This window comes from Mastigoproctus giganteus, chromosome 6 (genome assembly GCF_048544385.1).
Source record: "Mastigoproctus giganteus isolate SK-2022 chromosome 6, ASM4854438v1, whole genome shotgun sequence".
Classification (NCBI taxonomy): domain Eukaryota; kingdom Metazoa; phylum Arthropoda; class Arachnida; order Uropygi; family Thelyphonidae; genus Mastigoproctus; species Mastigoproctus giganteus.
In genome coordinates, this window is record NC_143580.1 from 54464799 (window position 1) to 54491176 (window position 26378).

At 38.0% G+C, this 26378-nt stretch overlaps 1 protein-coding gene across 2 annotated transcripts; it reads right to left on the reverse strand.

The window, feature by feature from the left end:
• Positions 1–1925: 1925 nt before the first annotated feature.
• Positions 1926–26378, reverse strand: LOC150084282 (matrix metalloproteinase-14-like). 2 transcript variants are annotated; one of them, XM_090375143.1, is made up of 13 exons: positions 25919–26378; positions 21078–21201; positions 19583–19690; positions 17904–18007; positions 12034–12241; positions 11476–11523; positions 10854–10904; positions 10415–10573; positions 4785–4940; positions 3389–3525; positions 3144–3285; positions 2852–3033; positions 1926–2698 (listed from the first exon to the last, which is right to left on the reverse strand). In XM_090375143.1, exons 1-13 carry the CDS (start codon positions 26009–26011, stop codon positions 2351–2353), a joined length of 1860 nt encoding a protein of 619 aa, XP_090231269.1. In that variant the 5' UTR covers positions 26012–26378; the 3' UTR covers positions 1926–2350. The 2 variants fall into 2 exon arrangements, with proteins under 2 accessions (XP_090231269.1, XP_090231271.1); XM_090375145.1 differs by lacking the exons at positions 10854–10904; positions 11476–11523.

Sequence of the window (26378 nt, forward strand, 5' to 3'; positions counted from 1 at the left end):
CATCAGAACGGCTGCAAGGATCCGTGGGAACTTGAGTTCATAAGGAGAGTTGGTATCGTACGGTAAGAACCGATTGTAGGTAAGGCAATTTTTGTTATAGTTCTGGATAACGTGGATGATTTTCAGTGTCTTGATTGCGAAGGTTATCATCGGGATTAGTGTACTACATTTTAAGAAAGTTTGACGACTACCATAATTAAGGCACGTGTTCCTAATAACTCCAGTTGGCTCAAAAAACTGAAATATTGCGGTGGCCTTAGATGCAAGTACCATAGTTCAATTGTTCAAAAAGTCAGGTTAAGTGTGTATTAAGCGCCAAAACAACTGAAGCATCTGGATTGTGTATTCTTCGGTCGGTTTGCTGAACAACTCAGCCATATGCAAAAAGTCTACAAAAATTCTTTGCGTCAGTGATGGTATTCTGGGTCTTTTTCACTCGCTGTAGGAAGACAGTGACTATAGCCACCGTGCTACTCGTAATATTAGTCAATCTATTGAATACTGGGTTTGCTACTACATAAATCTAAAGACTTATACCTAACTTCTAAGGTGCCTCCGTAGCCAGGTGGGAAGGAGCAACAGTGTGTAGCACACGCTTCTTGATTAGACCGGGGTTCGAGCCCGTCACCACCAAATACGGAGGATGCGAAAAGGTCAGGGAATGACCACCGCGTATCCCGGAGCAATATGGTCTTGTTGCTAATGCTCCTAAAAAAACCAAACCTAACTTCTAAAATTTGTTTCCTGCATACCTTTTCTCAGAGTATTTTTCGAGATTTATTCACAGTTTATTGAAACACTATGGCTGGGAAACAAACTTACTAATCCAGAGCAGTCTGGATTAGTAAGGAATATGAGTAATCGGGGAGTTGCTGCTCCCCATCATTTTATTCATGTTCCTAGTGGTTGGCTTAGCTACGGGGAGAGGTTGTGACGATATATCGTGGTGTTGTTTATTCCCATTTTCTCCTTTTCGCGGAAGTGAAAAAGTTAGAATCTGAAGCCCTTGTTTGTTGCCAGGAACAATTCTAATATTGTGGTGAAGAGGGTGGAGGAGCGGAACTCCTCTTGACAACTGAAAGGCCACTTTTGAGCCTTGTCATCAACAAAGGCCTGTCCAGAGCTCGACAATGAATACATTTCTTGAAGGGTTGATATAACTACAATGGTACATTTATTTTATATCGAAGAAAATGATATCTGAGTCTTGTTGTTTAGGGTATGTTACATTCGGAAAGTGTCCAATAAGATTATGGTTGTCATATCTCCGTGAGAAAAAGTTCTAAATTGAACCATTCTTATATTTCGTTTTTAAAAAGTCTATTACAACGCAGCGAACTTTGATTTTGTTAGATTTTGTTATATTAATACGATATTCGAATTAAATCATCGTTAATATTGAAATCCAGTTCCTAATTGAACCAACATATACGTCATCACATTTCCTCCTCCCCTTTGTAGTAGACTAGTATTTACAGGCTGGTCCTGTAAATTATTATTTCCGAAGAATCCATATATTTTTGAAACTAGTCTGGTCTTTTTTTTTTTTTTTTTCAGTAGAGGGCAAAGTCTTCTTAAAATATCTTCGACAATTTTAGCATCTTTGGTATATAATAAATCAGATACATGTACAAGAGTTGTTAAATAGTTTTTATTATCATGGGTTCTGTACAAATATTGGTCTCACTGATGCAATTTTTTATTTCTAGACAAACTTCGAAGAGTTTTTCCATTTTACTGTACATCGCTGTAATGCTACTTAAACAGCCGACAAATATGAAATAAATTACATTTACAAAAAACGTTCAGTTGAAAGTACTCTTATCTTAAGAGCAACTAACTCAGGCATAAGACCACAAGTGAATGAAATATTCGAAGAAAAGGTCATCAAAAAAAAAAAAAAACTGCCATAAGAATTTAAATAATTTTTCTATACAAGACGATAATTTAAAAAAAAAAACTGGTACATCACATAGGAATATTTGGTGTCAAGCAAGCGTTTCCTCTCTGCACATCCTTACCGAAGTAAAATAAATATAATAGAACAGGATTCAGCTAAACTAGTCATGACGTCACAAACAGCAACGATGTTCCTTTGTCCGACTAAACCTGAAAATCTCGTGCGCTCGGTGGCATGCTTCACCAATATGGCGCATGTTCCCTTTCCCAACAACTTTCACTGATCTCTCGAAGCGTTGGCAAGCTCAGCTAATATGGATTTCCTCTCTGGAATCATACAGGAACGTTTGGGGGGGAGGGGGAGTATCTGATGGTGCATGTTTACTGTTCCACACTACCATCTAATTATATCCCTCATCAATAAACTCCAGTTTTCAGTTGAATGAGTTGTTCAAAACACTAGAATCACAGAAATAAACGAGATAAGAAGGGTTATTTTTAGAGGCCAAGAACGTCCACTGCCACTATAACCATCCAGAGGAGTCCTGGGGTCTGGTGTCAGCTCATCGCCGTTCTGTTGTACGATGGCAACTTCCAGATCATCTTCTCCATCCACACTAGCCCTCTCTTCCTCCTCTTCTAATACCGGAGTTGTTATCACATTTTGGCTACCTACGTAGATAGATCCCTGGTCACTACCTCTTAATCCGGATGTCTGCGGTACCCGCCCAGACATAGCGCGACAATCAAACCACCATATTGAAGTAGATCGTGGATAGGGAGGCCGTCCATTGTCCACCTGAAACGAAACAAAATATAAGGTTAAAAACAATGATTTTACCATATCCCACTATAAAATTCAAACAGCAAGGTGTGACAATTAGATTCATTGTTTAACCTTTCTGGGCGTGGAACAAGCCCAGAAAGGTTATGGAAGAATTGGGTCACTTACTGCAAAAGTTCTGTCGTTAAACCTATAGTAGTTCCTTCCCTTGAAGAAGTACATTCGCTTATTTTCCCATTGGAAAGCGGCATTGATGTTGTCTGGTAAGCCATCCCATTTCTCAATTGCCTGAGGATAACGATTGCTAACTGGAGGGTTGCTTCGACTGTCGAATCGCCAATATTTATCCTCTAAAGAAGAAGAGATAACGAAAAAGCCAATTATGAGGATAAAGTTTGCTTGTTTTTTTAAACGAACTATAGTTTCCGGTCCTAAGAGGTAATAAATCTTATTTTTATACCTTTAAAGAAATATGTTTTTCCATTCCCACTCCACACAAAGGCAGCATCTATATTGTTAGGTACACCCTCGAATCCAACGGATATTTGCTTCGGATAACCGGGATCTCGGCGTTTGTTATGGAACCTCCAGTACTGGTCACCCTATAAAAGAAAACGCAAGAGTTAAGATGTCCAGTACAAATATTTATCTGTCTTAAGGAATAAACTGCGCTATTCAATTTGTAAATAACGTTTTCTTTCTAACCTTGAAGAAGAATGTCTTTCCATCCGACCAGGTAAGAACTGCATCTAAGTTTCCTGGAAGATTACCCCAGTCTTCACCTATTTTGCGTGGATAACCATCAGCAATGCCCGTTTGGAGTATCTCCCAATAGTAGTCGCCTTAAAAAAAAGAAAAATGTATAAATATAACGCAGTCCTATAGTTTGTGAAACAGATAACGATTGTTTTTGAAAATAGATGGCAGCACTACCCTCCACGTATAAATGACTGTAGTGCTCTATAAATAACATTTCTCTCAGCATGAAGATACATATTAACCTCCAGTTCAAAGGAAACTCGGAGCAATAAAAATAAGAATTATGTCTCAAGGAACCTTGACTTACTTTCTGTCATCACTGCGCACTATATGAGTGATTTTTCTATTTCATGTTTAAAAAACAACCATAATTTTTTTAGAGGTCGTTATACCATAAGACTGGCGTAACGGTCTTTATAGCTGCTGCGTAATCTTCATAAATTTCTTTCATTATTTCATAGAGAATCGGAAGGCTATAAATCTTCGGTAATTAAAGTCACATCAGCTTCTGTCCATACCGTTTTGGGGCGCATAGGGCTGTCAGCCGGAGGAAATCGTTTACCAAGTTGGGATAATTGTAATATATTCTTCAGGGCCGTTTGTAAAATTTCTCTCCTAGCAAGGTATTCTGCACTTGATGAAACGATCGAATGCTTTTCAACGCTGTGAAGGAATCTGCCCTTTCACAAACTTATTTGGCTCTACTTCGTCCGCTAATAGTAAGAAAAAATATATACATGCAACTGAACCAACTGTTTTATTTCCTCTAATGCGGACTACGCAGCGTATACTTTATCTTTCAACAGGAAGAATCATTGATCTAAGCAACAATGTACAGTAATGGTACGCAATAGTTAAAAATGGGTCTTATGAGAGTTAATACCAACCATACTGGCTCCTTTTAGCCACATATCTTGGTAATGGCGGTTAAAAATAATTCAGTAAACAGAAGTGCGTTTTCACGAAGGGCATGTTGTGTGGACCGATTAATTCAGGGGATCACCTCTCCTTCCATTGAAGAGGGCTTTGAATAGTTACAGCAGATGTCGATTCATCGTGCCATCAAAACTGCCACTGAGGACTTCAGACAACTCGATTTCCTATTGCGTGAACTTCTCTAAAGGATGTTGCACATCCGTTTTGAATAACGTGCAAATCAACCCTGTGACATTTAAAAATTCTAAGTAACTGGTCTAATGAAGTTTATTTTCCAATTCTTTCAGCAAGTCGAATAAAGGATTCCCTTTATTCGACTTGCTGAAAATGCCCTTTAACATAGGTCGATGTTCTTCGGAATACAGTTTGGATTCGCGTACTGAAATGGAAAACTAGATTTACGTACCTTTAAACACATAGGTGTGTCCGTCATCCGTTCTGGTAACAGCGTCTATCGCGGCATCTTGGCACAAATCGGGAGAGCCACTGGTATCCGGGGTGGGTCGAGGCTTTTCGTTTGGTCGTGTGGGTTGGCTCGGTTTTGGGCGTTGCTGACGGGCGCCTACATCAATGAGAAAAAACGTCGTTACTTGTGCATCCAGCTGGAAATCTTTTTATCCTACCCTCTCATAAATACAACTAATATTTATATTAAGGGGGCATACGTGGGGAAAATTTCCTCTGTGCACTCAAAATACAACAATAATAAACATATGCCAGAGTGCACATATCTTTCACTTCTAGTACTACCCACGGACGTCAAACTTAGAAATGAGCTAATACAATATGTACAGGGTCACGTGACCGTGCTGGAACAAAACTTGAATTTTAAATTATCGTTAACATTAATTTGAGGTTTTTGGGCCTAGCATTTCCTTAAATGAAGTGGCACGTTCGCTACTGGCAATGGTAAATTTCACAAGGTACCACATCGGCCTGAGAAATCATTATGCGGTCGTGTACCGATATAATTTGCAAAATGTGGAGATGCTCCATCCTGCATACAATTAAGTCTCCCATTGTGAAATACCTGGCCATACACGATCCTTCTTTCGAGGTACGTTTTGGCATTCATTGTGTCTCGCAGAATGAAAGGACCAACCACTGTGGATGATATTAGACTGTTACCTTTGGATTACCCCGAGCATTTTCAACACACATGTCCGAATTTTCTGCTACTCAATAATTGCAGTTGTGTCGATTAACAAAACCGCCAACATAAATTTCTGAAAATTTCATCCTTCTGTCGCAGTCATCAGAAAACGATTGTTTGAAAGACAGTTCAGTCCTGAGGATGGTCTCAACTTCATGAGAGACCACTTTCACGAGCTCCTTGAGAACATCTCAGTTGCCTGTCCGTTGTCATTAATTCGATGGCAATTATGTTTTTGCCTCCAAAGTTGCATGGATTCCACGTTCAGCCCTCCACTACCTTTGAAATCTTGTAGCGGGCTATGATTTTGCTCCCCACTCCTTGCACAATCAAAAAGGGAGACCTGATTCACCTAAAAAAGAAACTAACATGAAACAATGAATCATTTAACATTGTGGCAGGTGCTTGAAGTACTGTAGTGTATAGGCCTGACGTAGCCGAGTGGTCAGGAGCGTGAGTGCAGTGGGCCGGGGTTCAAGCCCATCACTGCTAAATACAATTAACATTTGTATTGATGATTTATTGTAAACGCCACTGACTTGGTGGTCGTGCCGGAGTATAAACAAGAACATTATTCAGAATAAAGCATCGCTTGCTATTATAAAACAGTAAGACTCCCATATTTGTTTCTTGTCCAACGGCTGTTGATATCATTATTATAACTATAACATGCCTACGTGCTACAAAAATGAAACTCCTTACAAGATCAAGTTTCGAAATCTCCGTTTCATTATATAGCATCTTCTTTAAGTACATCACTGACAGTGGAAATGCAAGCACCTCCCATTTGGGGAACAAAAAAGTGAAAACACAAACTTTCTTGCATAGCACCTTGAAAAGATGCGAAGTTTACACTATTGGTAAATACGTCAGAAGGAAAAAATAACACCATTTGAAATCCTTTGCATAAAGATGGATTTCGAAAAAGCTGTCATCAGTGCTTAAAAAAAAAACAAACTTTTTCGCTGTCCCTATTTCAACCAGACTTTAGTGACAAATATACGTTCTGCTAAGTGAGATCGATAATGGGGGGGTTTATATCATGTCTTGCCCTCTGGAAAACGAAACAGCGGATGCAAAATAGAATTATCTACATCCGCTGTTAATGAATGCCAATGCACCAGCCGATTAAATAACTTGTTAAGAAAGGCCATCCAACTATATTTCATTTAGCGAAGTACAGTTTATCATTATTATTTAGAGTTAAAACAGCGCAAAACGACATACATTAATAAGCCTTACGATGTGCTTGGCCTACACCCAAAAATTGGTGGGGATTACTATGAACTTTCTTACTCATTTAAATCTAATACATCTTTAACCAAAGGTTTTTTTGGTAGTTGTTGGCGCATCGGCTTCTGTGGCCATAATGCACCTCCCAAGGTTTTTGCAGTACTTTGATCCAAGCCCGAGGCGGGATTCGAACCCGCGACCCTTGGGTTGCCAGGCAGGCACTTTACCCACTCGGATAGCCCGATATGCAGTTACTGACATCCCCTTTATTTCGATGATCAAATAAATATTTCCCTCTCAACTCGCAGACACAACCATATAGTTGGTATCCAGCGATAGTGGAGGACTGTACAGATCAACAATATTCCATTTCAATGCGATTGCGTCCGACTCAAGATACTGGTTCCGCGAGGTGGTCCCATAAGTTCCCTGGCTTTCTCTGCCTCATGGGAGAAGAGTGTGCGCGGCAAGAAACAGTCTTGACTTCCTTCATATCAAGCTGGGAATGTAACTCAATTTGCTAAAACGTTATATGCTCCAGATGACACCAAGCATATACAACCTGTTGGCAAGGATCAGAGCTTTGATCCTTGCCACCTTAAGCAGACTTTGGCTTACAAAATAACTGATGCTGAGCCTGGCAGTCGTTTCGCCTTATATGAATGGACTTCTTGGTAACATTGAGTGAAAATAATGGGAAAATGTCAAACAAGTTCTATTACTTGCGCTCTCACCTGGATTTTTTTCCCTCCAACACTAAACCTGAACGATGTTTGGGATGAGATTACACCAGGACATAGTCATGGAAGCAGTACCAAGGAAAGAGAACGAAGCTATGATGGGTTCGGGATGATCGTACTGATCACAAAAGACGTTCGGGCTAAAACTGAATTTTATTATTAACCCAAGAAAGGGTTCTGATTTTTTAAACTTATTTACTATCATTTTAGTCCATAGTAAATCATCGAAGTGGGTGGAAATGGCATAATTTTTGTTACATCTCATATTGTGAACGCCTTCACAACGAGTTGCCTGTTATATGCTTATTTGACGTAGTGCAATAACGGATGTAACGTTATTGCACTAACTCGTTGCACCAACCTGTTCGTATAGTGAATTTCTCGTGGTCTGGTAAGGTAAAGGTAAACTGCAGGATGGAAGCCTCCTCCTCAACAATTCATGTTGAGGGAAATGGACCATAATCTGCCACGCTGGTCCAGTGCGGGTTGGCAGATCGACCGTATTCAGCAGTCAGGGGCTTGAACTCCGGTCTACTCAAGGAGCGTGTGCTACTGCACTCCCGCTCATGACCACTCGGCTACTGAGATTCAGAAGTAAACCCTTTTTTTGTAGCAAAGATGTTAATAAATAGTATTATTATATATTTACTTTTCTTTCATTTCGGGGCAAACCCCTGAAGCTATGCAGAACCTTTTTTGAAAATATTGAGACAAAAAAAACGTGATTCAATTACACAGAAGTATTAACTCATTTCCTTCCTTCTTATGTATATTAAATAGTGTTTAGGTGTGAATATCTTATTCATTGGACTACAGGCTCAATCTAAATCGTATTCAGAAAATAGTAAGTACACCCACGAGTATATTGCATCTAACTAGACTTCAGGTCCATTAAAGAGTAAGTTAAAGTGTTCTCTATTTACTCATAATTAATTTTGCCTTTGCTATAAATTAATTGTTAAAGAGTAACGCAACGTCAAGAAGAATTGTCCTATAGCTGGAGATGATACTGTTTCGTTTTCCCAAAGAGTTCAATAAGGTTGGTCTTCAAGATAAATCTCGGGTTCCAGTTTTCTTCGGCAACACACAGATTGTTCAAACCTCGCCATTGCCATCTCTCTAGTGATGGTTCAGTATTGTCTTCTTTCACTATCGCTGCCTGCAAGTCAATAAATTCTTCGTTAGATAATTCCTTCTCTTCTTCCTCTTTTTCAAATCCTTCGAGGCCTTTTAAGTGCCGTGGGCATATTTTCTTCCGTGCGCCATTTAAACAACTTTTAGTAATTTCCGCCCAGGCCTTATTAATGTTTAAGACGGCGTGGTAAATATTGTAAGTTTTCCAAGTCTCTAAAACGTAAAATTTTTCTCATCTGCTGCAGACAATGCCTGAGCAAATGTTGTGCGTAAATAGTATGCTTTTAAATTCGAAATAACACCCTGATCCATAGGCTGGATGAGTGAAGTCGTGTTTGGCGGTAGAAATATGACTCTCACGTTCGAATTGAAATCATCCAAATGCGCAGGATGTCCAAGAGCAAAATCTTGAAAGGAGGTCGTTGTCTTTACAATGTTTTTCAACCTCGGGAATGAAGCAGCATTTAAACCAATCCTCAAAGAGAGATACTGTTATCCATGCTCTCTGGTTCGATCGGAAATGCACGGGTAGGGAAGCTTTATTGATGCACGAGGATTTCCAGAATGATACACAAGCAGTGGTTTTAATCTGTAATCTCCCACTGCGAGAGCTTGGCCCTATCTTTTGAAGCCTTGAAACTTAGCAATGTATGTTCAATCCGGCATTTTTTTACAATTCAGAGCAGTCTCATCAACGTTAAAAATTTGCTGCATTCAATTATGCCTTCATCAATAATTTTTTTCCAACACATCACGAAATTTCTCTGCAGCTGCAGAATCGGCACTTGCGAAGAATTTGGCTTGGGGTTCGTCGTACTTATCCTTAATATCTTCATAAATTCTTGTTGCTTTTGCTTGAATGGTCATTAGACTCAGGGGCACTTGATTTTCCATCTTCGATATAGCACGTGACCACTGTTGATCTTAAGTGCGTTGATCCTTTAACCCCAGGGGCTCACATCTGTTTAGTATGGGCTTGGCACACCAGGGCCCTGAGCTGGGTATCAACATTTCGCTTTAAATTCTAATCGGTATTTATATATTTTATTAATCGAAAATTTTTCGTCAAAAGAGAAATCCTTAATAGTTTATCAAGAATTTTCAATTTAATAATAAATGTATCCTTATTCTATAAAAAAGTGTGGTAATAAAAGTGGAGTGTCTGTACAGGTTGGTGTGAAAGAAGTCGGTGTTGAGTTAAACGATAACGTACCTTATAATGCTCAGAATTTTTATTTTATTTATTTTTTTTCCTTTGTCTAATTTAAACAATATCGGCAAAAATACGTATTCTACCTCTTCGTCGTTGAGGTTGGCGCGATCTTGGCTTCGACCTCTTTCGGGTGGCGTTGTTTTTTGCGCCTGAAAGAATAATAAATTGCATATTTAGGATTGACGAAAAGTAGAAATATTACGAATACCTTCAGTTACAATTAAATTAAGATTTTTCATCCGAAATAATGCGACTGAAAGTGGTGGGGTGGGATGTGTACAGTGCTCATAAAGATTAAGGACCATCGACAATCTGATACAGTCCAGACGAACTATATTCACTCAACGCCCTCTAGCGAAAACTCCAAAAGATGCGCATTTCTTTGCAAAACCTATTATTTACTGATGTATTAACTCATATTTCGAATAGATTGTCTTACATTTCCTGTCACCTCACGCTGCAAGCATATTTCACCATCTTAGTAACTCACATTACTCAATATCTTGGAATTCCCATTCACGTATTGGAAAAGCTACGAATTTCTCAAAAAGAAATGAACTTACCGTATAAGGATTGAATAGCAATTACATCGTCGTCGTCCAGTTTAAAGGTGGGATCATAACCTCTGTAGAAGGGTGCCATCAGAGCAGATCGGACATCTGAGTGCGAGAGTCCCAGAGAGTGGCCAAATTCATGAGCTGCTACTTGGAACAGGTTAGTTCCTAAAAAAGAAACAGACTAGGTCAGATACGCTTTCTGTAGTGTTTATAGAATAACCTTAATAAAAAAATATATTAGTTAATATTATACCAGAAGTTCCCAACCGCTTTCAAAAGTACAATTTTTATGGTTCCTGTACCACTATCGGTACAGGGCTGCTGTATATTATAAGTATGGGTTCGCCATCTACGAATTACTTGGAAAAAACGCAAACTGTTTAATACAATTTAATTGGTTATCGCAATTTTTAAGCGCTCAAATCAAGTATAGTTCGCTTTCTACCTGAGGTATCTCGCCGGCGATTTGTGCGGGGTCTTGTCCTCCTGCCACTGGCTGCAAGAAAAGGAATTCATAATTGAGGAAGGTTCTAAGAGCGGTTTTGAAACGTTAAAGATATACAATAGAATGTAGCTCAAGTTAACCCAATACAATCGGCTTTAATGTTTAAAATAAAGTATTTTTTTTAAAAAAAAACAGTTCTTTGTTATATTAACGGTGCTGCTCATATTCTAAAACTTATTAAGACACGATATTAGGAAGTTTGCAACTCGGTAAAACCAATTTTGAAAAAAAAAAGCGTAATTTTCAAATTACTCGAAGAAGTTCATTGACCTTGCCAGGTAGAAAGTTCCGATAAAAAAATAGCAATATGATTTTGGGGCCCTAGGCAGATGTCTCTTTTTGCCTATAGGATAACGCGCGACTACCCTCTCTTAGTGCTCAATAGAATGCATTTTATCTTTTTGTTTATGGAGGGGCATGTCTTGTTTTGTGTGTGAGTGCCTAAATTTATGACATCTTAGAATATGAGGAGCGCCTTAGTGTAACAAAGAAAGGTAAGCTTTCGATTGTTTTTTTAGAAAGAAATGTTTTAAGCAATACAAACGTTAACAGCGCCCTCTACCTGATCGTCGGCCACGTCTGCGTGTACTGGACTGCGTCCTTTGCGTCCCTGTAAAAATAAACGGTTTGTGGTTGTAGGTCAGAGCAGAAACCACGTGTTAAATTACAACTATATGCCCTGAAAACATTCTACACTACATCCAGAGATTTTCTCAAGGGTATTTATGCCGATATCCGGCCCTTTTATAATCATTAAAACAATATGAATCACTTTGTTAGGCGGAAATTTTTTTTTTTTTCATCAAAGTGTGAAATACCAAACCTAAAGATGAGCTATTCGGATCACAAAAACGAGGAAGTTTATATGCGATTATGTCTAACGAACGGAAATTACGTCACGAATGAAGTAGTTGAGGTACGAGTTCGAGAAATTGCCAATTGTTGGCGCTGTGAGGTGAAACTCGTGAAAAATTATGCGTATTATCAGTGTCATCATACAATGAAACAAAAAAGAGGAACTTTTTTTGACTAGATTACACAATGAGATATAAATTCCAACTGAGGCCCGAATGCTGTTATATGAGAGATATTTTAGAGGAAAAATGAAGAATATACTTACCATAAAGAGCGCCTATCGTCCATTTTTCTTCGTCATCGAAATGAGCATCACCACCAAACTGAGGAAAGAACGCATGGGCTAACGTACGTCCTGGCCCATCAAAGGGGTCTCCATCACCATGTTCCCCTTCTTCAAAGCGGATATCGATATGAATGCTGCCCACACCTTTTTTATGCATGAAATTCAATGGGATTACCTCACTCCATATCTGTAAAACAAAAAAAAAAAAAAAAAGTATAAATAAAATACACTCATTCAACACGTTTAACTGGTTTACGATCCCACATCGAAATTCCTATACACAGGAAAAGGGTGGCTACAACAAATCTGGAAACACCTAATTAACTTTTTAAAAAAGAAAAACTTAATTCAGGGCTAAAGCCTCAGACTTATAACAGTAAATTTTCCCACAGTCTGAGGCATGAACCCATAAACACCATTTGGCATCTCTCGCATTGCGGAATTGTCTTCACAACTGGGCTTTCAACTATTTTACCGTCGGGTACCCACCCACCGATGAAGGTCCACTGAAAATAAGTAACGATAATCTTCTCTATTGGGGAAGCATAACCGAACAGGGAAATCTTTGTGAAGATTTTCACAATATGAGATGCCACTACAATAACTTGTTAATTTACTGCGTATAGACATGATGCATTTGCACTTAAATTTTAAGTGGCTAGGAAACCTGAAGTTCCTTCGCTTTTTACACAGCAAACAGAAAAATGCATATGTAATTTATTGACTAATATCATTCTTCTGTCTATCGCATTGCACTTCGAGGGTTGACTGCAACCTTGCATTTCTCTCCTTAAGGTTTAGAAAAGCTAGCTATTTTTTGTGCTGCTTTACAGAAACGATATACAGACTATAAATGCATTATTCTGGAGCATCTAAGCACGTTTTGTAATATTAAGATCAGTAACCAATTGATAGGCACATCCAATATATACTATACCCTCACTGGCTGATTTATTCAAAAATCAAAGAATTCTGGAACATTTCATTAATATAATAATCGCACAAAATATTTACTGAAGATCAGGTGCGTGATAAAGTTACGAGGCTTTAGTATATTGTGTTTGTAATTGCTGTATCATTCTGTCGGTTTGCTGGACGCAAAACATGCAACCCCCTCCGAGATAGACTAACTCAGCCACGTTATGAAAAAAGTCCATAAAAATTCCTTGCATCATTGACAAGGTTCGAACTCTGGCCTATTCATCCGGTGTAAGAGAATGGTGATTATAAACACCTTGCTACCCGCGAGGATTCAGAGGCAGAACATTAGGGCCAGTGTAGCGAAACTTTGCCACCAACCTCTACGCTATTTTCTAATGCAGCGTTTCCCAAACTGGGGTCCGAGAAACTTCACCAGTGAGAAGTAATAGTCAATTCTAAAGGTCACATGGCAGTACTAGAATGATGAGAAAAAGACCTACATCCCTTTTACAAAAGGGACCAGAGAGCAAAAAGTGTGGGGTATGGCAGAAGGTAACACAAATATTCATCCCAAGCGAAGTGGACCACCATCACCAGAGCATGCTGATAGTTGTTAAGGATAGTGAAGACAATTTATAGAACTAAGATAAGCTTAGGGCCAACAACTATCTGAAAAATACTGCTTAAAGAACAGGTCACGATGGTCGCACAACTCGTAAGTGACCATCATAACTGAAAAGAAGCCGCCTCCCATCAATGTACATAAGTAGTGCTAGAAGGTGGTATAAAGTAATAAATCTCGCTACACTGTCAAAGCATAATTTAGACGCACCCGCGTGTGGTGTGGGCACCGTTTACGTGGCTTAGACTTGCTCCACTAATTGTCATCGATGAAACCATGCACTTTGCTGTCTATTGTGACCTCCAAGAATTCTTTGCAGAGAGGAATCGTACTTGGATCAGCATGACAACGCTGTGTGCCACAAAACATAGTCAGTACAACAGTGATAAGAGGAAAAATAATGGTGAACCTGTCATTTCCAGCCCAGAGCGACACATATCAATTGACCACCTTTGGGATGTTTTGAAAGAACAAGGATGTCTTGTTCTTTCAAAACATCCTTGTTGAAGTGGAGCAAGATTCCAGTTTCCAAATATCAAAAACTTGCAGAAAGTGTCCTCCAGAGGACTCATGTCATACTCGATATTAAAGTTTTTTTTTTCCATTGAGTGTCCCTATGCATGTTGGAGTAAAATGTAAGTTTCGTAACCTTAATACGTTATAATGGTATTATGCATTTATAATACCAGTGTAGAGCAGAGAAATCAGGCGTGGTTTCACAGAACGACCAGCCTACTCCCAACAATATTTAAGCATTTGGTAATAGATAGCCCCAATTACAAAACCCTGATATAGGCCTCTATAAAATAAAAAACCCTCTATTCTCGAATTTCTCTGTCGTTTTACTACGAAGGCCTACTAGTCAATGAGCATGAAAAATACCACTTAACCGCAATGATCGGAAAAGAATAAGTTTAAAAATTTCCGGATGCTGAAAATGTCTGTTTAAGTATGGCGACTTGATTTCGTTCCAGAACTCATATCCCTTCAGTTTTTGCAACTGAATTTTGAAATGTCTACTGAACCGAACAAACTTTATAACCATCCACAATAAAGATATTTAATTCCGCTCTATTAACTAATTTGTTTATTGCAAACCAAAACAATCTTAAGTTGGATACTGAAGTTTTCATACATTATTTCAATTCTAGTTCTGTCTTGCCTGATAGTTCAAATACCTTTTTTAAATTCTGAAACACGACTGAAGAGGCAATCAGTTTGCTTAAACAAATCACCATCTTCAAAAAGTTCTTTAATGTGAATATACGTGCCACTTTAAACCTACCAAAACCGTGAAGTTTGATAATGGAATAATAACTTTTGAGATCTGTACTATATTAACTGCTTATCTAAAAGAATAAGCGTTTGCGGGCCGAATGATGGGCACACTAGAGTGGTATTATTTATTAAATAATATATATTTTAGCGTAATAGACCACTGCACAATCTCTCGACTATCAAGACTAAAATTTGGTTTCGGGGTGGAGGAGTTCTAAGCATTTTTCTCATTTGAAACCGTAGTCTGCAGGTGTTGGAGAAAGATATAATATTTTATCCCCAGACACATGCAGATTGGACCTTAGTAAACTAACACGCAATTTGCGTAGCTGATAATATAACCTTTTATATGAGTTTTGATGAAATGTAGTGTATTTGGTGCACATTTTCCATTAACCACTGCTACTATTATTTTCATATCGGTGTAGTACTATGGATTTGCAAAATATGGCAGCACACAGTCAAAGTATTTGAAAACCTCTAATACAGAAAGTTTTAGCAATAATGGCAACACATTAATCGTAATGTGACCCTAGGATGGCATTAGCCAGGTCTTTGCGACATTTCGGTGTCAGGAAATTCGTTCTGCTTCCTCAGTTAACTTCTACCATCCATTCCCAAATTCTCTCCTACAATCGGCAGAATTTTAGATATCATCTTAGGTATAGCTAACACTTTGGACAAAAACTGTACTGGTCTCAGCATCAGCTTATTCTCCTGAAAATTAATGCTGCAGAACAGCGTTTCGTCAATTTTCAGATCGCTTTCCTTCTTTCATGTGCCATTAGAACAATGTTGCCAGGCCAGATGTCATTAATAGCTGCAATGCTACAATGACTTGATGGCACAACCTTGCATCTCCTCTGGGCTTTTACAGCCGACTATTTCTAGAAAACACTGTCCTGGCGTTCCTGAAGCCAGGAAAGGATCACACTAATCTCTATAGCTAGAGCAAATCTCTTTCTTTCTCTCTATGGCTGCATCGGTAAAATCCTTGAAAAAAAAAATTCACAGTCGACTTGTCTGTATCATTAAGTAACCATCAACATGGCCTTCATCAACACAGGTAAGTGTTCCTTGAATCTTATGGTCAAATGGAAGCTGTGGAAGCCGTTCGTAACGGCTTCCACAGCTATAGAGCGAGCATTCGACACTACCTGGCAGCATGGCATACTTAATGATCTTCAGCTGATGTTCTTCGGGAAAACCTAGTATATCTGCGAAGAATTTTCTCCAAAGTCATTCTTTACAAGTTTGATAACAACGTACCCTCTCTACAGCATTTGCTCAGGAGGAAGGAGTTCCAATCAGTGCTATTCTTTTTGCTCTCAGAATTGATTCTATCACAAAAAAACTTTCAAATACAGTCGAAGCTTATCTTTACACCGATGATCTATTGAACAGCAACCTCAGAAATCCTCTGTTCAAGCCTCAGACTATAAACTCTTCATTCAAGCAGTATGCTTCGCACAGTGGAACATTCAAACCAGATCCGGACATTATGGTGAGGGGGGGATAGCACAGTACATATCTTTCTGATCCACCATATACTTTTATACTATCAAGGTAGTCAGATGTCAGAACATCTGACTACCTTGATAGTATAAAATTTCAACCCTGTTAATCTTCTAGAACCAGTGGCACTACGATCACGGGCAATGACCCAAACATTGAATTTTCTATTTCCTGAAGCGAATTGGAATATTTTATAAATTCTGATTCAGACTTTGGTAAATGCCCTCGTGGGTAGCACAATTCGTAATCGCCGTCCTCCCTAAACTAGTGACGCCTCCTTGGGCAGGCGCAGCAGTGCATAGCACACGCTTCTTGATTACACCGGGGTTCGAGCCTGTGACCACCAAATACGGAGGATGCGGAAAGGTCAGGGAATGACCACCGCATATCCCTGGAGCAATATGGCCTTAGTTGCTAATGCTCCTAAAAACCAAATAACAAACCCTAAACTGGTCGAAAAGACCTAGTTCGAATACCGTCAATGACGCGAGGAACTTTTATGGTCTTTTTGACAACGCCTGACTGAGTTAACCAGTCTCAGGCAAGGGTAGGATGGTTTTTCATCCATTAAAAAACAGCAAATCGACCACAGAACACATGCAATAGTTGTTGATGCTCCTAAAAACCATACAGCAACCAATATTTGGTAAATTAAAGTGATTTTAAAAGTATTTTCGCATTTGGTTTCTATCATAAACAAATAGGTGCATTATAAGCAAAGCAGCTTACGCACCACAACACATACGTTCATTTAACCAAGCTTGGACATTCTCAAAATGCTTGTGTGACAATTTGACAGATTGCAGCATAAAAATGAAATGTAAGGTTGCGTTCAAAGTATACTCTCAAAGTTCTATATAGCTACCTATTTGACAGAACCTTTACGTATTATAGCTTTTTTTCTTTTTAACTTATTTATAAAATTTTAATTTGTTTGGCATATCTTTCTATGCGTCAGCCTTCTGCCAAAGGGAGTGGCAATACCTCGCCACGTATCTTGTCGCTCTACCTACACGTGCACCTTGTACTTTTGTCGCGAGAAACCCACAGCCTTCATTCAGAGTCACGTTTCCACCTCATTATCGCCCACTGAATCACTTCAATGTAATAGTGGCTGGTTGTGCGTTTGGATTTCCGTAGTTTCACCTAATATATTATGCAGATCAATCACTGTTCCTTTCACATGAAGGTTAGAGATCCCTCTCAGCTGCTGATATCAGCAATCAATATTTTATCTATACAAACATGAATCAATATTCGATAAACAAAAGAAAAGGCCGGCAAAGCACTGAGATTCAGTACGTCATGCTGTTACCACAGGTCACAGTGTAAGATTGTCACGTGGCCACTTCTAGGAAATCGTTTAACCACGCAATTTACAGTTTAATGCGCGCATGCGCCAGTTAATCTGGCGCATGCGCGCATCTAATATAGAAATCATATATCAAATGAAGAAAGGAAAGAACTGATTTAACGTGTCGGAAACTTTAATAATGATAAAAAATGTACTCACTCTGAAGGCACGCTCAACTTCTCTGTCCACCTTTGCATGGTCCTTGAATTTTGTAGGATATTTGCTAATTCTGTAAGTTAAGTTCTTAACCCTCCATTTGCTTCCTGAAATTAAAGATCAGCAGTTTATCCATACAGTTAATAACTGATAATTATCGCTATAGTAATGCATTTTATATTAAAAAATCTAGAACAGAGAGATGCAATCGTTCAGTTTTTGTGCAAAATAATGGTCCACAATTTATTTCTAGCATCAGTGGTAATAGTTTATTTCTAACGACAAAGTCTTCTATATAAAAGACAAAAAGGAAATGCTAATAAGTTTTCAATAAATAGGGTGAATTTATTTTTCGCTGATACAAGTACGCACTAAATATAGGAGGTATGACAAAGTTACAAATAAACGGAAGTAATATGTTGTAGTTCAAACTTCTTCCAACAGACGACGGTACAGGGATTGTCCAGTAGGCTGACAGGTTGCAAGTGACAACCAGTTTTGTTAGTAGCGTTAACGTTCTCTGTCACGATTTTGCTTTAGACTGGGAAAATCTGCAACAGAAACGTAATAAAAATGTTTCTGTGGTGATGTTAAGTCATACCAGTGTGTTTGAATGGTATAAGCGGTTCGAAGACGGACGTGAGGATGTCTGGAAGGTCTGTGCAAAATTTGTGTCGCGAAGACTCCATCCAGACTTGACAAGACAATCCTAATTTACTCGACACTATTGTCACTGGAGTTGAGTGTTTCAGTACGACCCAGAAACAAAGTGCCAGAGCATGCAGCGAACTTCAAAATCATTATCAAAGCCCATAAAGTTTCGTTTACAGAAATCCAGGTTCAAGACGATGCTGATCAGGTTTTTCGACAAACAGGGCATGTTGACAAGGAGAGAGAGTCGAAGCGCATTTCCCGGGGAAGGCCACAATTTCGGGAGAAAGGCGGCTGGTTGTTTCTTTTTTGCACAACAACGCTCCCGTTTATTCCGAAATTGTGAAGACATTTCTGAAAACGTGGCACTATACAGATAAATCATCCATCTAGCACCAACGGACTTCTTTATATTTCCCAAGGCGAAATGTGCCCATAAAGAAAAATGTAACCGCTGAACTGAACATCATCTCTTTGGACGTCTTCGCTGACTCTTTTTCAGAAACATTTAGAAAAGTGTAATAAGTGCATTAATTAGGTGATTATTACTTTGAATAAAAATAAAATTACTTTGGGGCTTCTTCACTTTGTGTTTTTCTTATTTGCACCAGTCCGGTTGCTGTTGCCACATAAAAAAAACGTAAGTATCTATGTGTAGCAGATGAGCATCGAAAAACTCTCCAAAAGTTCTCAGAAAACAACGAAATGCATCCAGGAGTTTAAATTTGTGATCCTTGTACATATACACGTTTGGGTAACTTCAATATGCACTTCAGACTGCTAGTTCACAGATGATGCTGTCTCATCATAGGTCTGCTTGGCTGAGTCCGAAGAAAACAGGAAAGGTGTGAGAACAAGGGTCATTCCTTACGAAAATCTCTGATAAAATCATAAAGCATGCTATTCAAGCACAGTTTTGACCATATACTGAAATTCACCTTATTTACTGATTCACTTCATGTTTTGGTCACTACGTGCGACATTCAGTACACACGCAATCTGTGACGTTAGTGTACAACTATGTGATTTACCTTGTATTGCATAGCGTTTCCTTCTAGCAGACCCTCCATGTCCTACTTTATCTCGTACTCCGCATCGAGGTGTATTCATCATAGCAATGGTATTGTTATCCAGGAAACCTAGAGGAGAGGAAAAATTGAATATGAAGCAGGAAACTACATACATTATATTGTATTTAAAAAAAAATAACAGAAAAACCTCATGCTGCTGCAATATTTTCGACATTTGTTTGAATAAACAGACAGCAAAAGAATTTAAAATTTGTATTGCAAATATTTTATCAACACAAAAATCATGACAAGATTATTTAAATACGATTGCAATTTTTTGTTATCGCTTAGATCAGTCCTATGGAAGGAGAAATAAACAGACATGCTACTCGCAAAGTGTCACTAACCTTTCCGAATAGCCATTCCACCCAGATGACTTATTATGAAGCATGCTGGGATGGCTTAATGTGAAAACACCGTATTTTTCTCCTCACATGTGGAGGCACGCTGTTTGTGGTGACTGCGTGGTTCTATAATAGGGACGTTAATGTATTTTTGACAGAAGGCAAACGCACACAGAGGTCGGTGAAGGAAATAACCTGTCAAGGACAAATTGGTGATATTTAAACTCTTTGTTGATTCATGTCTGTCTGTAACCAAGGTGACGAAAAATTTCGATTTTTTTTTTTTTCTATCCTCCCACCCTATCTTTCCCTTACTCTTTATAAATGTGGGTCACCATTTCCTGTTAACACTAACTACTGGACCTTGATATTTCATCTTCGTGGTACTATGCTGATACAGAAGTTCACAGAGATCCACGCATGCGCAAAAACTAAACCCGGGCATTATTTTCTTTTTCCGTTTCTTCTAGACAGCAGTTTGCCTCTTTCAACTTCAAATAATTAATATGATTATAAAATACTGCGAAGTTACAGTTTGCCAGCAAACTTAGATCGGTGATTGTTCCGAAAAGTGATCGCATGGACATTTGTGCAAGTCTGTACAGACGCGGTATACCCCAGTAGTCTGAGAGGTATAAAGAGATCACATGACTAATGTACATAGATCACGTGTCTGTTTGCTTCCAAGGCTATTTGTAACGCGAATTTCAATTTAATCTTTCAGCCCTTTTACCCTCTTTTGTTTTCCTTTAGTACCGATGCATTATTTGTTTTATATGTCACAAGGAAATTGCCCAGAATGACATACATTTACAACGATACACTTATTTCTAAAAAAAATTACGGAAGTCACTCTAAATAAGAGAATTCGAAGGCTCTCACGGTCAGGAACTGTATGTAGCCTTGACCCACTGGACAACACACACACACACAACAGGAAAGGTTGGATGTACATATAAAAGGCTGGTCTGTCTATTCAATTTCTGAGCCAGCAATAGAAATTTAAAAAAAGTAAGTTTTGCAGGAAGGGATCTGATCAGTAGCAATACAACATAATTGAAACTTAACTGCTAAAAACAAAACTGGTCCACGGCCACTTTAAGAGTACTTACCTGTTTCGTTGAGACCAGAAAACCTCTGAAAATCCTTAATAGCAGTCGAAATTGCTTCTTGACTTATAAGGGAAGCCGAATTCGCATTACTTTCATTCATGTAGCCAAACCTCTGGAGATACATCTAAAAAAGAAACAAACTATTTGAAATTCTCTCGTAAGAATAAAAACTATAATTTCAACTGCCGGTCAAAATAATACTGTATATCTTTTTATCTACATAGCCTAGGGCATGAAAGCATTTTGGATAAGAAAAATAAAAAGATATTTGTTTTCTCAGCAATATGAAGACTGATAGAAGCGCCAGCTACCGGAGATAATAACATCATCAGTTCTGAGACTTTGTTGCGTTACCCAACAGCTCAGCTGAAAATCGTACGTTAAACCGGCAATTTCGCAGGCCACACGCCTAGCAGCTAATGCAATCAAAATGTCATGTTTTGAGATGAATGGACGTCTTTTAGCTGTTCGTAATCAGCGACTTTTCATAGCTAACGATTCTCCCCGGGCAAAACACAACATTCTGAAAAGAAAACTGCATTCCGGCAAACTTTAGCATTCGTATTCAATTGAAAAATAAAGAGAAAAGTTGTTCCAATTTACAGAGGTCACGAATTCTAATCTGATGCATGAGATTAGAATTTTTGACATTTCGAGCATTGTTTTTTTACGATTGAGCATGAGCAATTTAAATAAATTAAATGCGCATGAGTCGAGCCAACACAAATTCAAAATTTTAAATAAGATTCTACCAAGGCGTTATTATCCATAAACCTCACTCAATGAAAGTTCTTCTTCTTGGATTTCTCCGTTGTATCAAAGGTTATCCATGACCTAACCCTTTTTTTTTTTATTATATTTTAATTTTGTTCCTCCCAGTCCCCGTTCTTCAATTTCCTCTTTTCCATAGCCGCCCTCACTCCCGGCATCATCCATTCCATTGCTTTCTTTTTTTGGTAGCCTCTCTGCCCCCATTCTCATAACGCGTCCATACCATTCTAGTCTTTTCTATTCATTCTATGATGTTTGTTTTTTGAACTTCCATTGCTTTCTTATATCTTCGTTCCTGACTCTTTCCAATTTAGATCTTCTCCAAAAATCCATCTCGACAGCTAATAATTTCTTCTTTTGCCTTTCCTTTATAGTCCAAATCTCAGATCCATATAGTAGGGTACTCTGGAAAACAAAGTAAGTTTAAATAAATCTAATATTTTCAGTTGTATTTATAAGTGGACACTGAAATAAAAATTCTAATTGATTAAATATTCTTAGAATTGCTGCTTATCTCCACGGTTTCAGATTGTCCTTTCACATGATACATTATTTTAGCTTTTTTTTTCTCCCCTACAATAAAAGGAGTAACTTCAAGAAGCATCACCTACCGTCCCCCCCATCTCTCTTCAAGGCTGTGCGTAATAAATAATAAAAGAAGTTTTTACAGATATCATAAACTCTCTGCGTCTCATTTTGACGTCATCAACATTTTATGTACGTTTTGAAGTAGTTACTAGTTAAATAAGTGACGTAAACACAGAATGCCAGTTGTCTACGTCTGGCTGGACTATAGAACAGCTGTATCCACTGAGACAGGAACAAAGAGAATGTGGTGAGCGAAGGGGAAGTGGGGGAGGAATTAACAATTTCAAAGCACTGGTATATGTCCGGAGAAATAAAGGAAGATGCACCATCGTATTAGAGAAATATTTAAAAGAAAAAGAAAGAGGTAGATAAGCTTAGTGGAGGTGCTTCGAACCGGTGCTATTGAACATTTCTAAGAACATTCTTTTATATCTCTCAGCAAGCTAAGTTCCGGAACACCGATGCAGTTCATAATATTGATGTGCAAGCATACATACCAAACCTCACTGCTGACAGTGGGAGGACTTGCCGTTGTATGATTTACAGGGATCAGGTTAAGTTTTATGGCGTCGGAATCGCTTGAAAGAGGACACATACCAGTCTATTTAACAGAACATCAGAACCCTAACCGAGATATTAGTATTATACACAAAACTCACAACATGACAGTTATTTTTTTTATGACGGACAGCAGGATGGTGGTCCGTACCTCCGGAGTCGTGTTCAACGTCTTCAAAGACATCCCAACTATGTGTGTAAGTAACAGTATTTGGTTGCTTTGTTGCTGAATACTAATTTCGTTCTCTTACCCAGACATTCTTTCAACAGGCCTTACAGGCTACTACACAAATGATCTGAGGAAAAATACTTTTTTTTTTTTTAATACGCATTTGAATCCAGGATAATGTTATTCAATCTTTCAAATCATTTAAGCATCTCTCATCATTCTTTATAAATTTCATTAAAAATTTTCTCGCAGAGATAAAATTTTATTTTCACGTGATTCGAACTAAATAAACGTGGGGGACATTGAATTATATTTCGGAGTCACTTTGTGCCACTGGCATTTAACCTTATAACAGGCAGGAATCCAAAATAGATATCAATCTCTTTTTAAACTGATCTAGTAGTCAGAAGGTACTTTGAACTTGAACCTCTGCTTTCTTCTGTGCAGGCTTTTAACAGCTCAAGCAGCTGCTTGGTAAGTAACGCCCAAAACAGTTGCCGGACGTTAACAAAAAGGAAAAAGATCTCCACCCAAATACTGCAATCAGAGGAAACACCCCAAAAAATATATAAAAAATCTTTTCCAATATAAACAGAAGACCTGGAATTAATATTTTATCGCAGTTATGAAAAAAAGAGGTCAATCCTTGCATCATTTTAAGATCTATTACTGTGTGGAAGTCCGAAGTTTAATGATTTTATCGTGAGTATTAAATAAAGTGATAGTTTTCTTATGCAGACACCACGGCCTGTATTTTGAATAATTTGTTCATTCGGTAAGCAATGGCTGTCAACAGTTATCCAATGCTGTTTGTTGGTTACAATGATAGTCCAACTACCTTCAGCCGCACACCCAGTGTGGAGCATATCTCAGCAAGGAACATGTCGATAAAATGCTTTTCGCTTGTATCACAGCATGATAAGAGGTGCTGTGGCTTACGTTATAGTTGCTTAAATACAGGGCTCACATTTGCTTAGTATTTTGAGTCTAGTTAACAAAAGGAGGCAAAAATAAATTACGAAAAATAAGAAGAAAAATCTGTCTCAAAATAAATCATTACTTTATCAAATTTTTGATTTATTTTATTTAAGTTTTTCTTTTACGCCAGCAGAGGGTCCGGCGTGACGAACGTTAATTCTATTCATAACTTTTTTAAAATATAATTATCCAGGTGCCACATGTACAATTTGCTCGTTTCTACACAATGGAATATTTATCAGACAGTTTGAGATCATTACTAGAATCATGCGTAATTTTCTGTTCCACTTCATTCTTCGTTGAATCCAACAAATCACATGTAGCTCTCACGTGTTTCCCGCCTAGTTTCCTCATTAGTAGCTTGTCTTTGTTAGAAAATAAAATACACACAGGCACTGATTGCTCAACATTGCACTACTTACAGGTATCAAAACTGTCACAATCGACTGGATATACGGAAGTCAACTGACCATTTCCTCTACAGTTCTGATTAGTTTAAAGTTTCTGGTAACATTTAATCCGAATAAAGCTTCTCTTTCGCTAGAAATTACACTGGCAATGATAGTGATAAAATTAAATGTTGCATAGAGACTCCACCAGAAGGCACTGGTACACTACTATGCTTCGATTTGCGTCTAAGTAGGAAGTTGAAGAATTGGATAAAAACACTGCTTAAGTACCTTCAAAGACCAGTGTTGTTTCAGGTGGTAGTGATAATATCTGTTTTAGCTCCATAAACAAACTCATGGGCCAATTACTACAGTGCACTGAACAGATGTCGTTTAGGGTTGACTTCACCCGATAAAGATTTAAGGGCAAATTCTTGAAACAAGAGTTCTGTGTGCGCGCGCGAAGCCTAGACAATAAGTTGTTATACCTTGCCATTGAAATATAAGAGTAAACTATTTTTTTTTATTTTAAAAATCTAAGGAACATTGCATTTGCAAAAGATGTCAGTGAATTTGTCCTGATATGTAGAAATCATATTTAAGAATAATTATTTATTTTTTTTTAATATGATCTTTAATTTTTAATACAAACATTGAACTCCACTTTGAGATACCCTACGAATTCCCATTAGCATTAAAAATAAGTATTCAGCTAAGTATAAAGTTTCTCAGGCGTATAGTTTTGCTTCAGTGAATTACAGATTCCCAGAAACTCGTGAAATATTAAGTTTTTTCTTGTGTAAGAAGCAGATGAAAACCATTGTGTGATGAGTTCCGCGTAGAAACTGGTTGATTGCAGCGCCCCCTGAGATTTTGCATTTTTCCATTTTTTTTAAAAATATATTTGTCTCATTTTATTCAAAATATATAATTTTGAACTATGATGATAGCGTTAGTTAATTTTAAAAAAATACATACCTTCAAATAATTTTACAAAATATTCTTTTCATTTAAAAATGTAAATATTTGCGCATGACATTTAGCGAAAGCATGGATGATTTATTTACAATCATATCACCCGTCAATTTATTCATTGTAATTCAACAGCGATCAAGCAAACTGTGAGTATGTAGCCAGTTTTCTGGCTACATACTCACACATCAGTTTATTCTATTTCAATCATAGATCAATAATATTTTTAAAAAAAATACTACAGTTCATAGAAGGATATTCTTGAATACAATACGAGCAAGCAATCATACTAATAAATAAAGATAAACACTGGTAATCAGTAATCACACTCAACGGCTTGTCAAATTTATGGAGTAAAAGCACATATAAAGTAACTTTAAAATGTTATAAATAAAATCTTTATCTAACTGACTTACCATAGCCGATAATTCGGAGGTTGCAGAGGTTACCATGGCAATGCACATGGAGATAAACAAGATGACCACTGATACACTTGGAGCCATTGTCATAATAGAGAAAAAGTTATGAGTCACCAACTTGACTAGAATCAATTTATTTGACAAATATTGAGAAAACGAGCGTGTACTAATCTGCAAATGTCCTTTTGGTGTTTTTCTACACCCCAGGGTTTGAACAAATGCTAGCTTTCCCCAGTGACTACTCTCGGTCTGCCATGCACTAGGGTTATATGTTGGTTACCATAGCGATGAGTCATATCCTAAGCCACTCACTTCCATTGCCCTAGGGTACCCGGCTGTCCGGTCAGAGAAACGAGTCGCAAGTGAAAACTCGACTTCACATTCAAACTGTTGCTTCACTCAAGAGAACTCCGATAGTTCTGCCATCTAGCGACAATTCGTTGAAGTAGGTGGTGGA

Coding starts and splice junctions, on each gene's coding strand:
- LOC150084282 (XM_090375143.1), bottom strand. CDS start 26,011: ATGACAATGGCTCCAAGTGTATCAGTGGTCATCTTGTTTATCTCCATG. Junction 12,242..17,903: donor AAGTTGAGCGTGCCTTCAGA/GTGAGTACATTT, acceptor TTTGTTTTACAG/ATATGGAGTGAGGTAATCCC. Junction 4,941..10,414: donor TGCTATTCAATCCTTATACG/GTAAGTTCATTT, acceptor TCATTGATGTAG/GCGCCCGTCAGCAACGCCCA.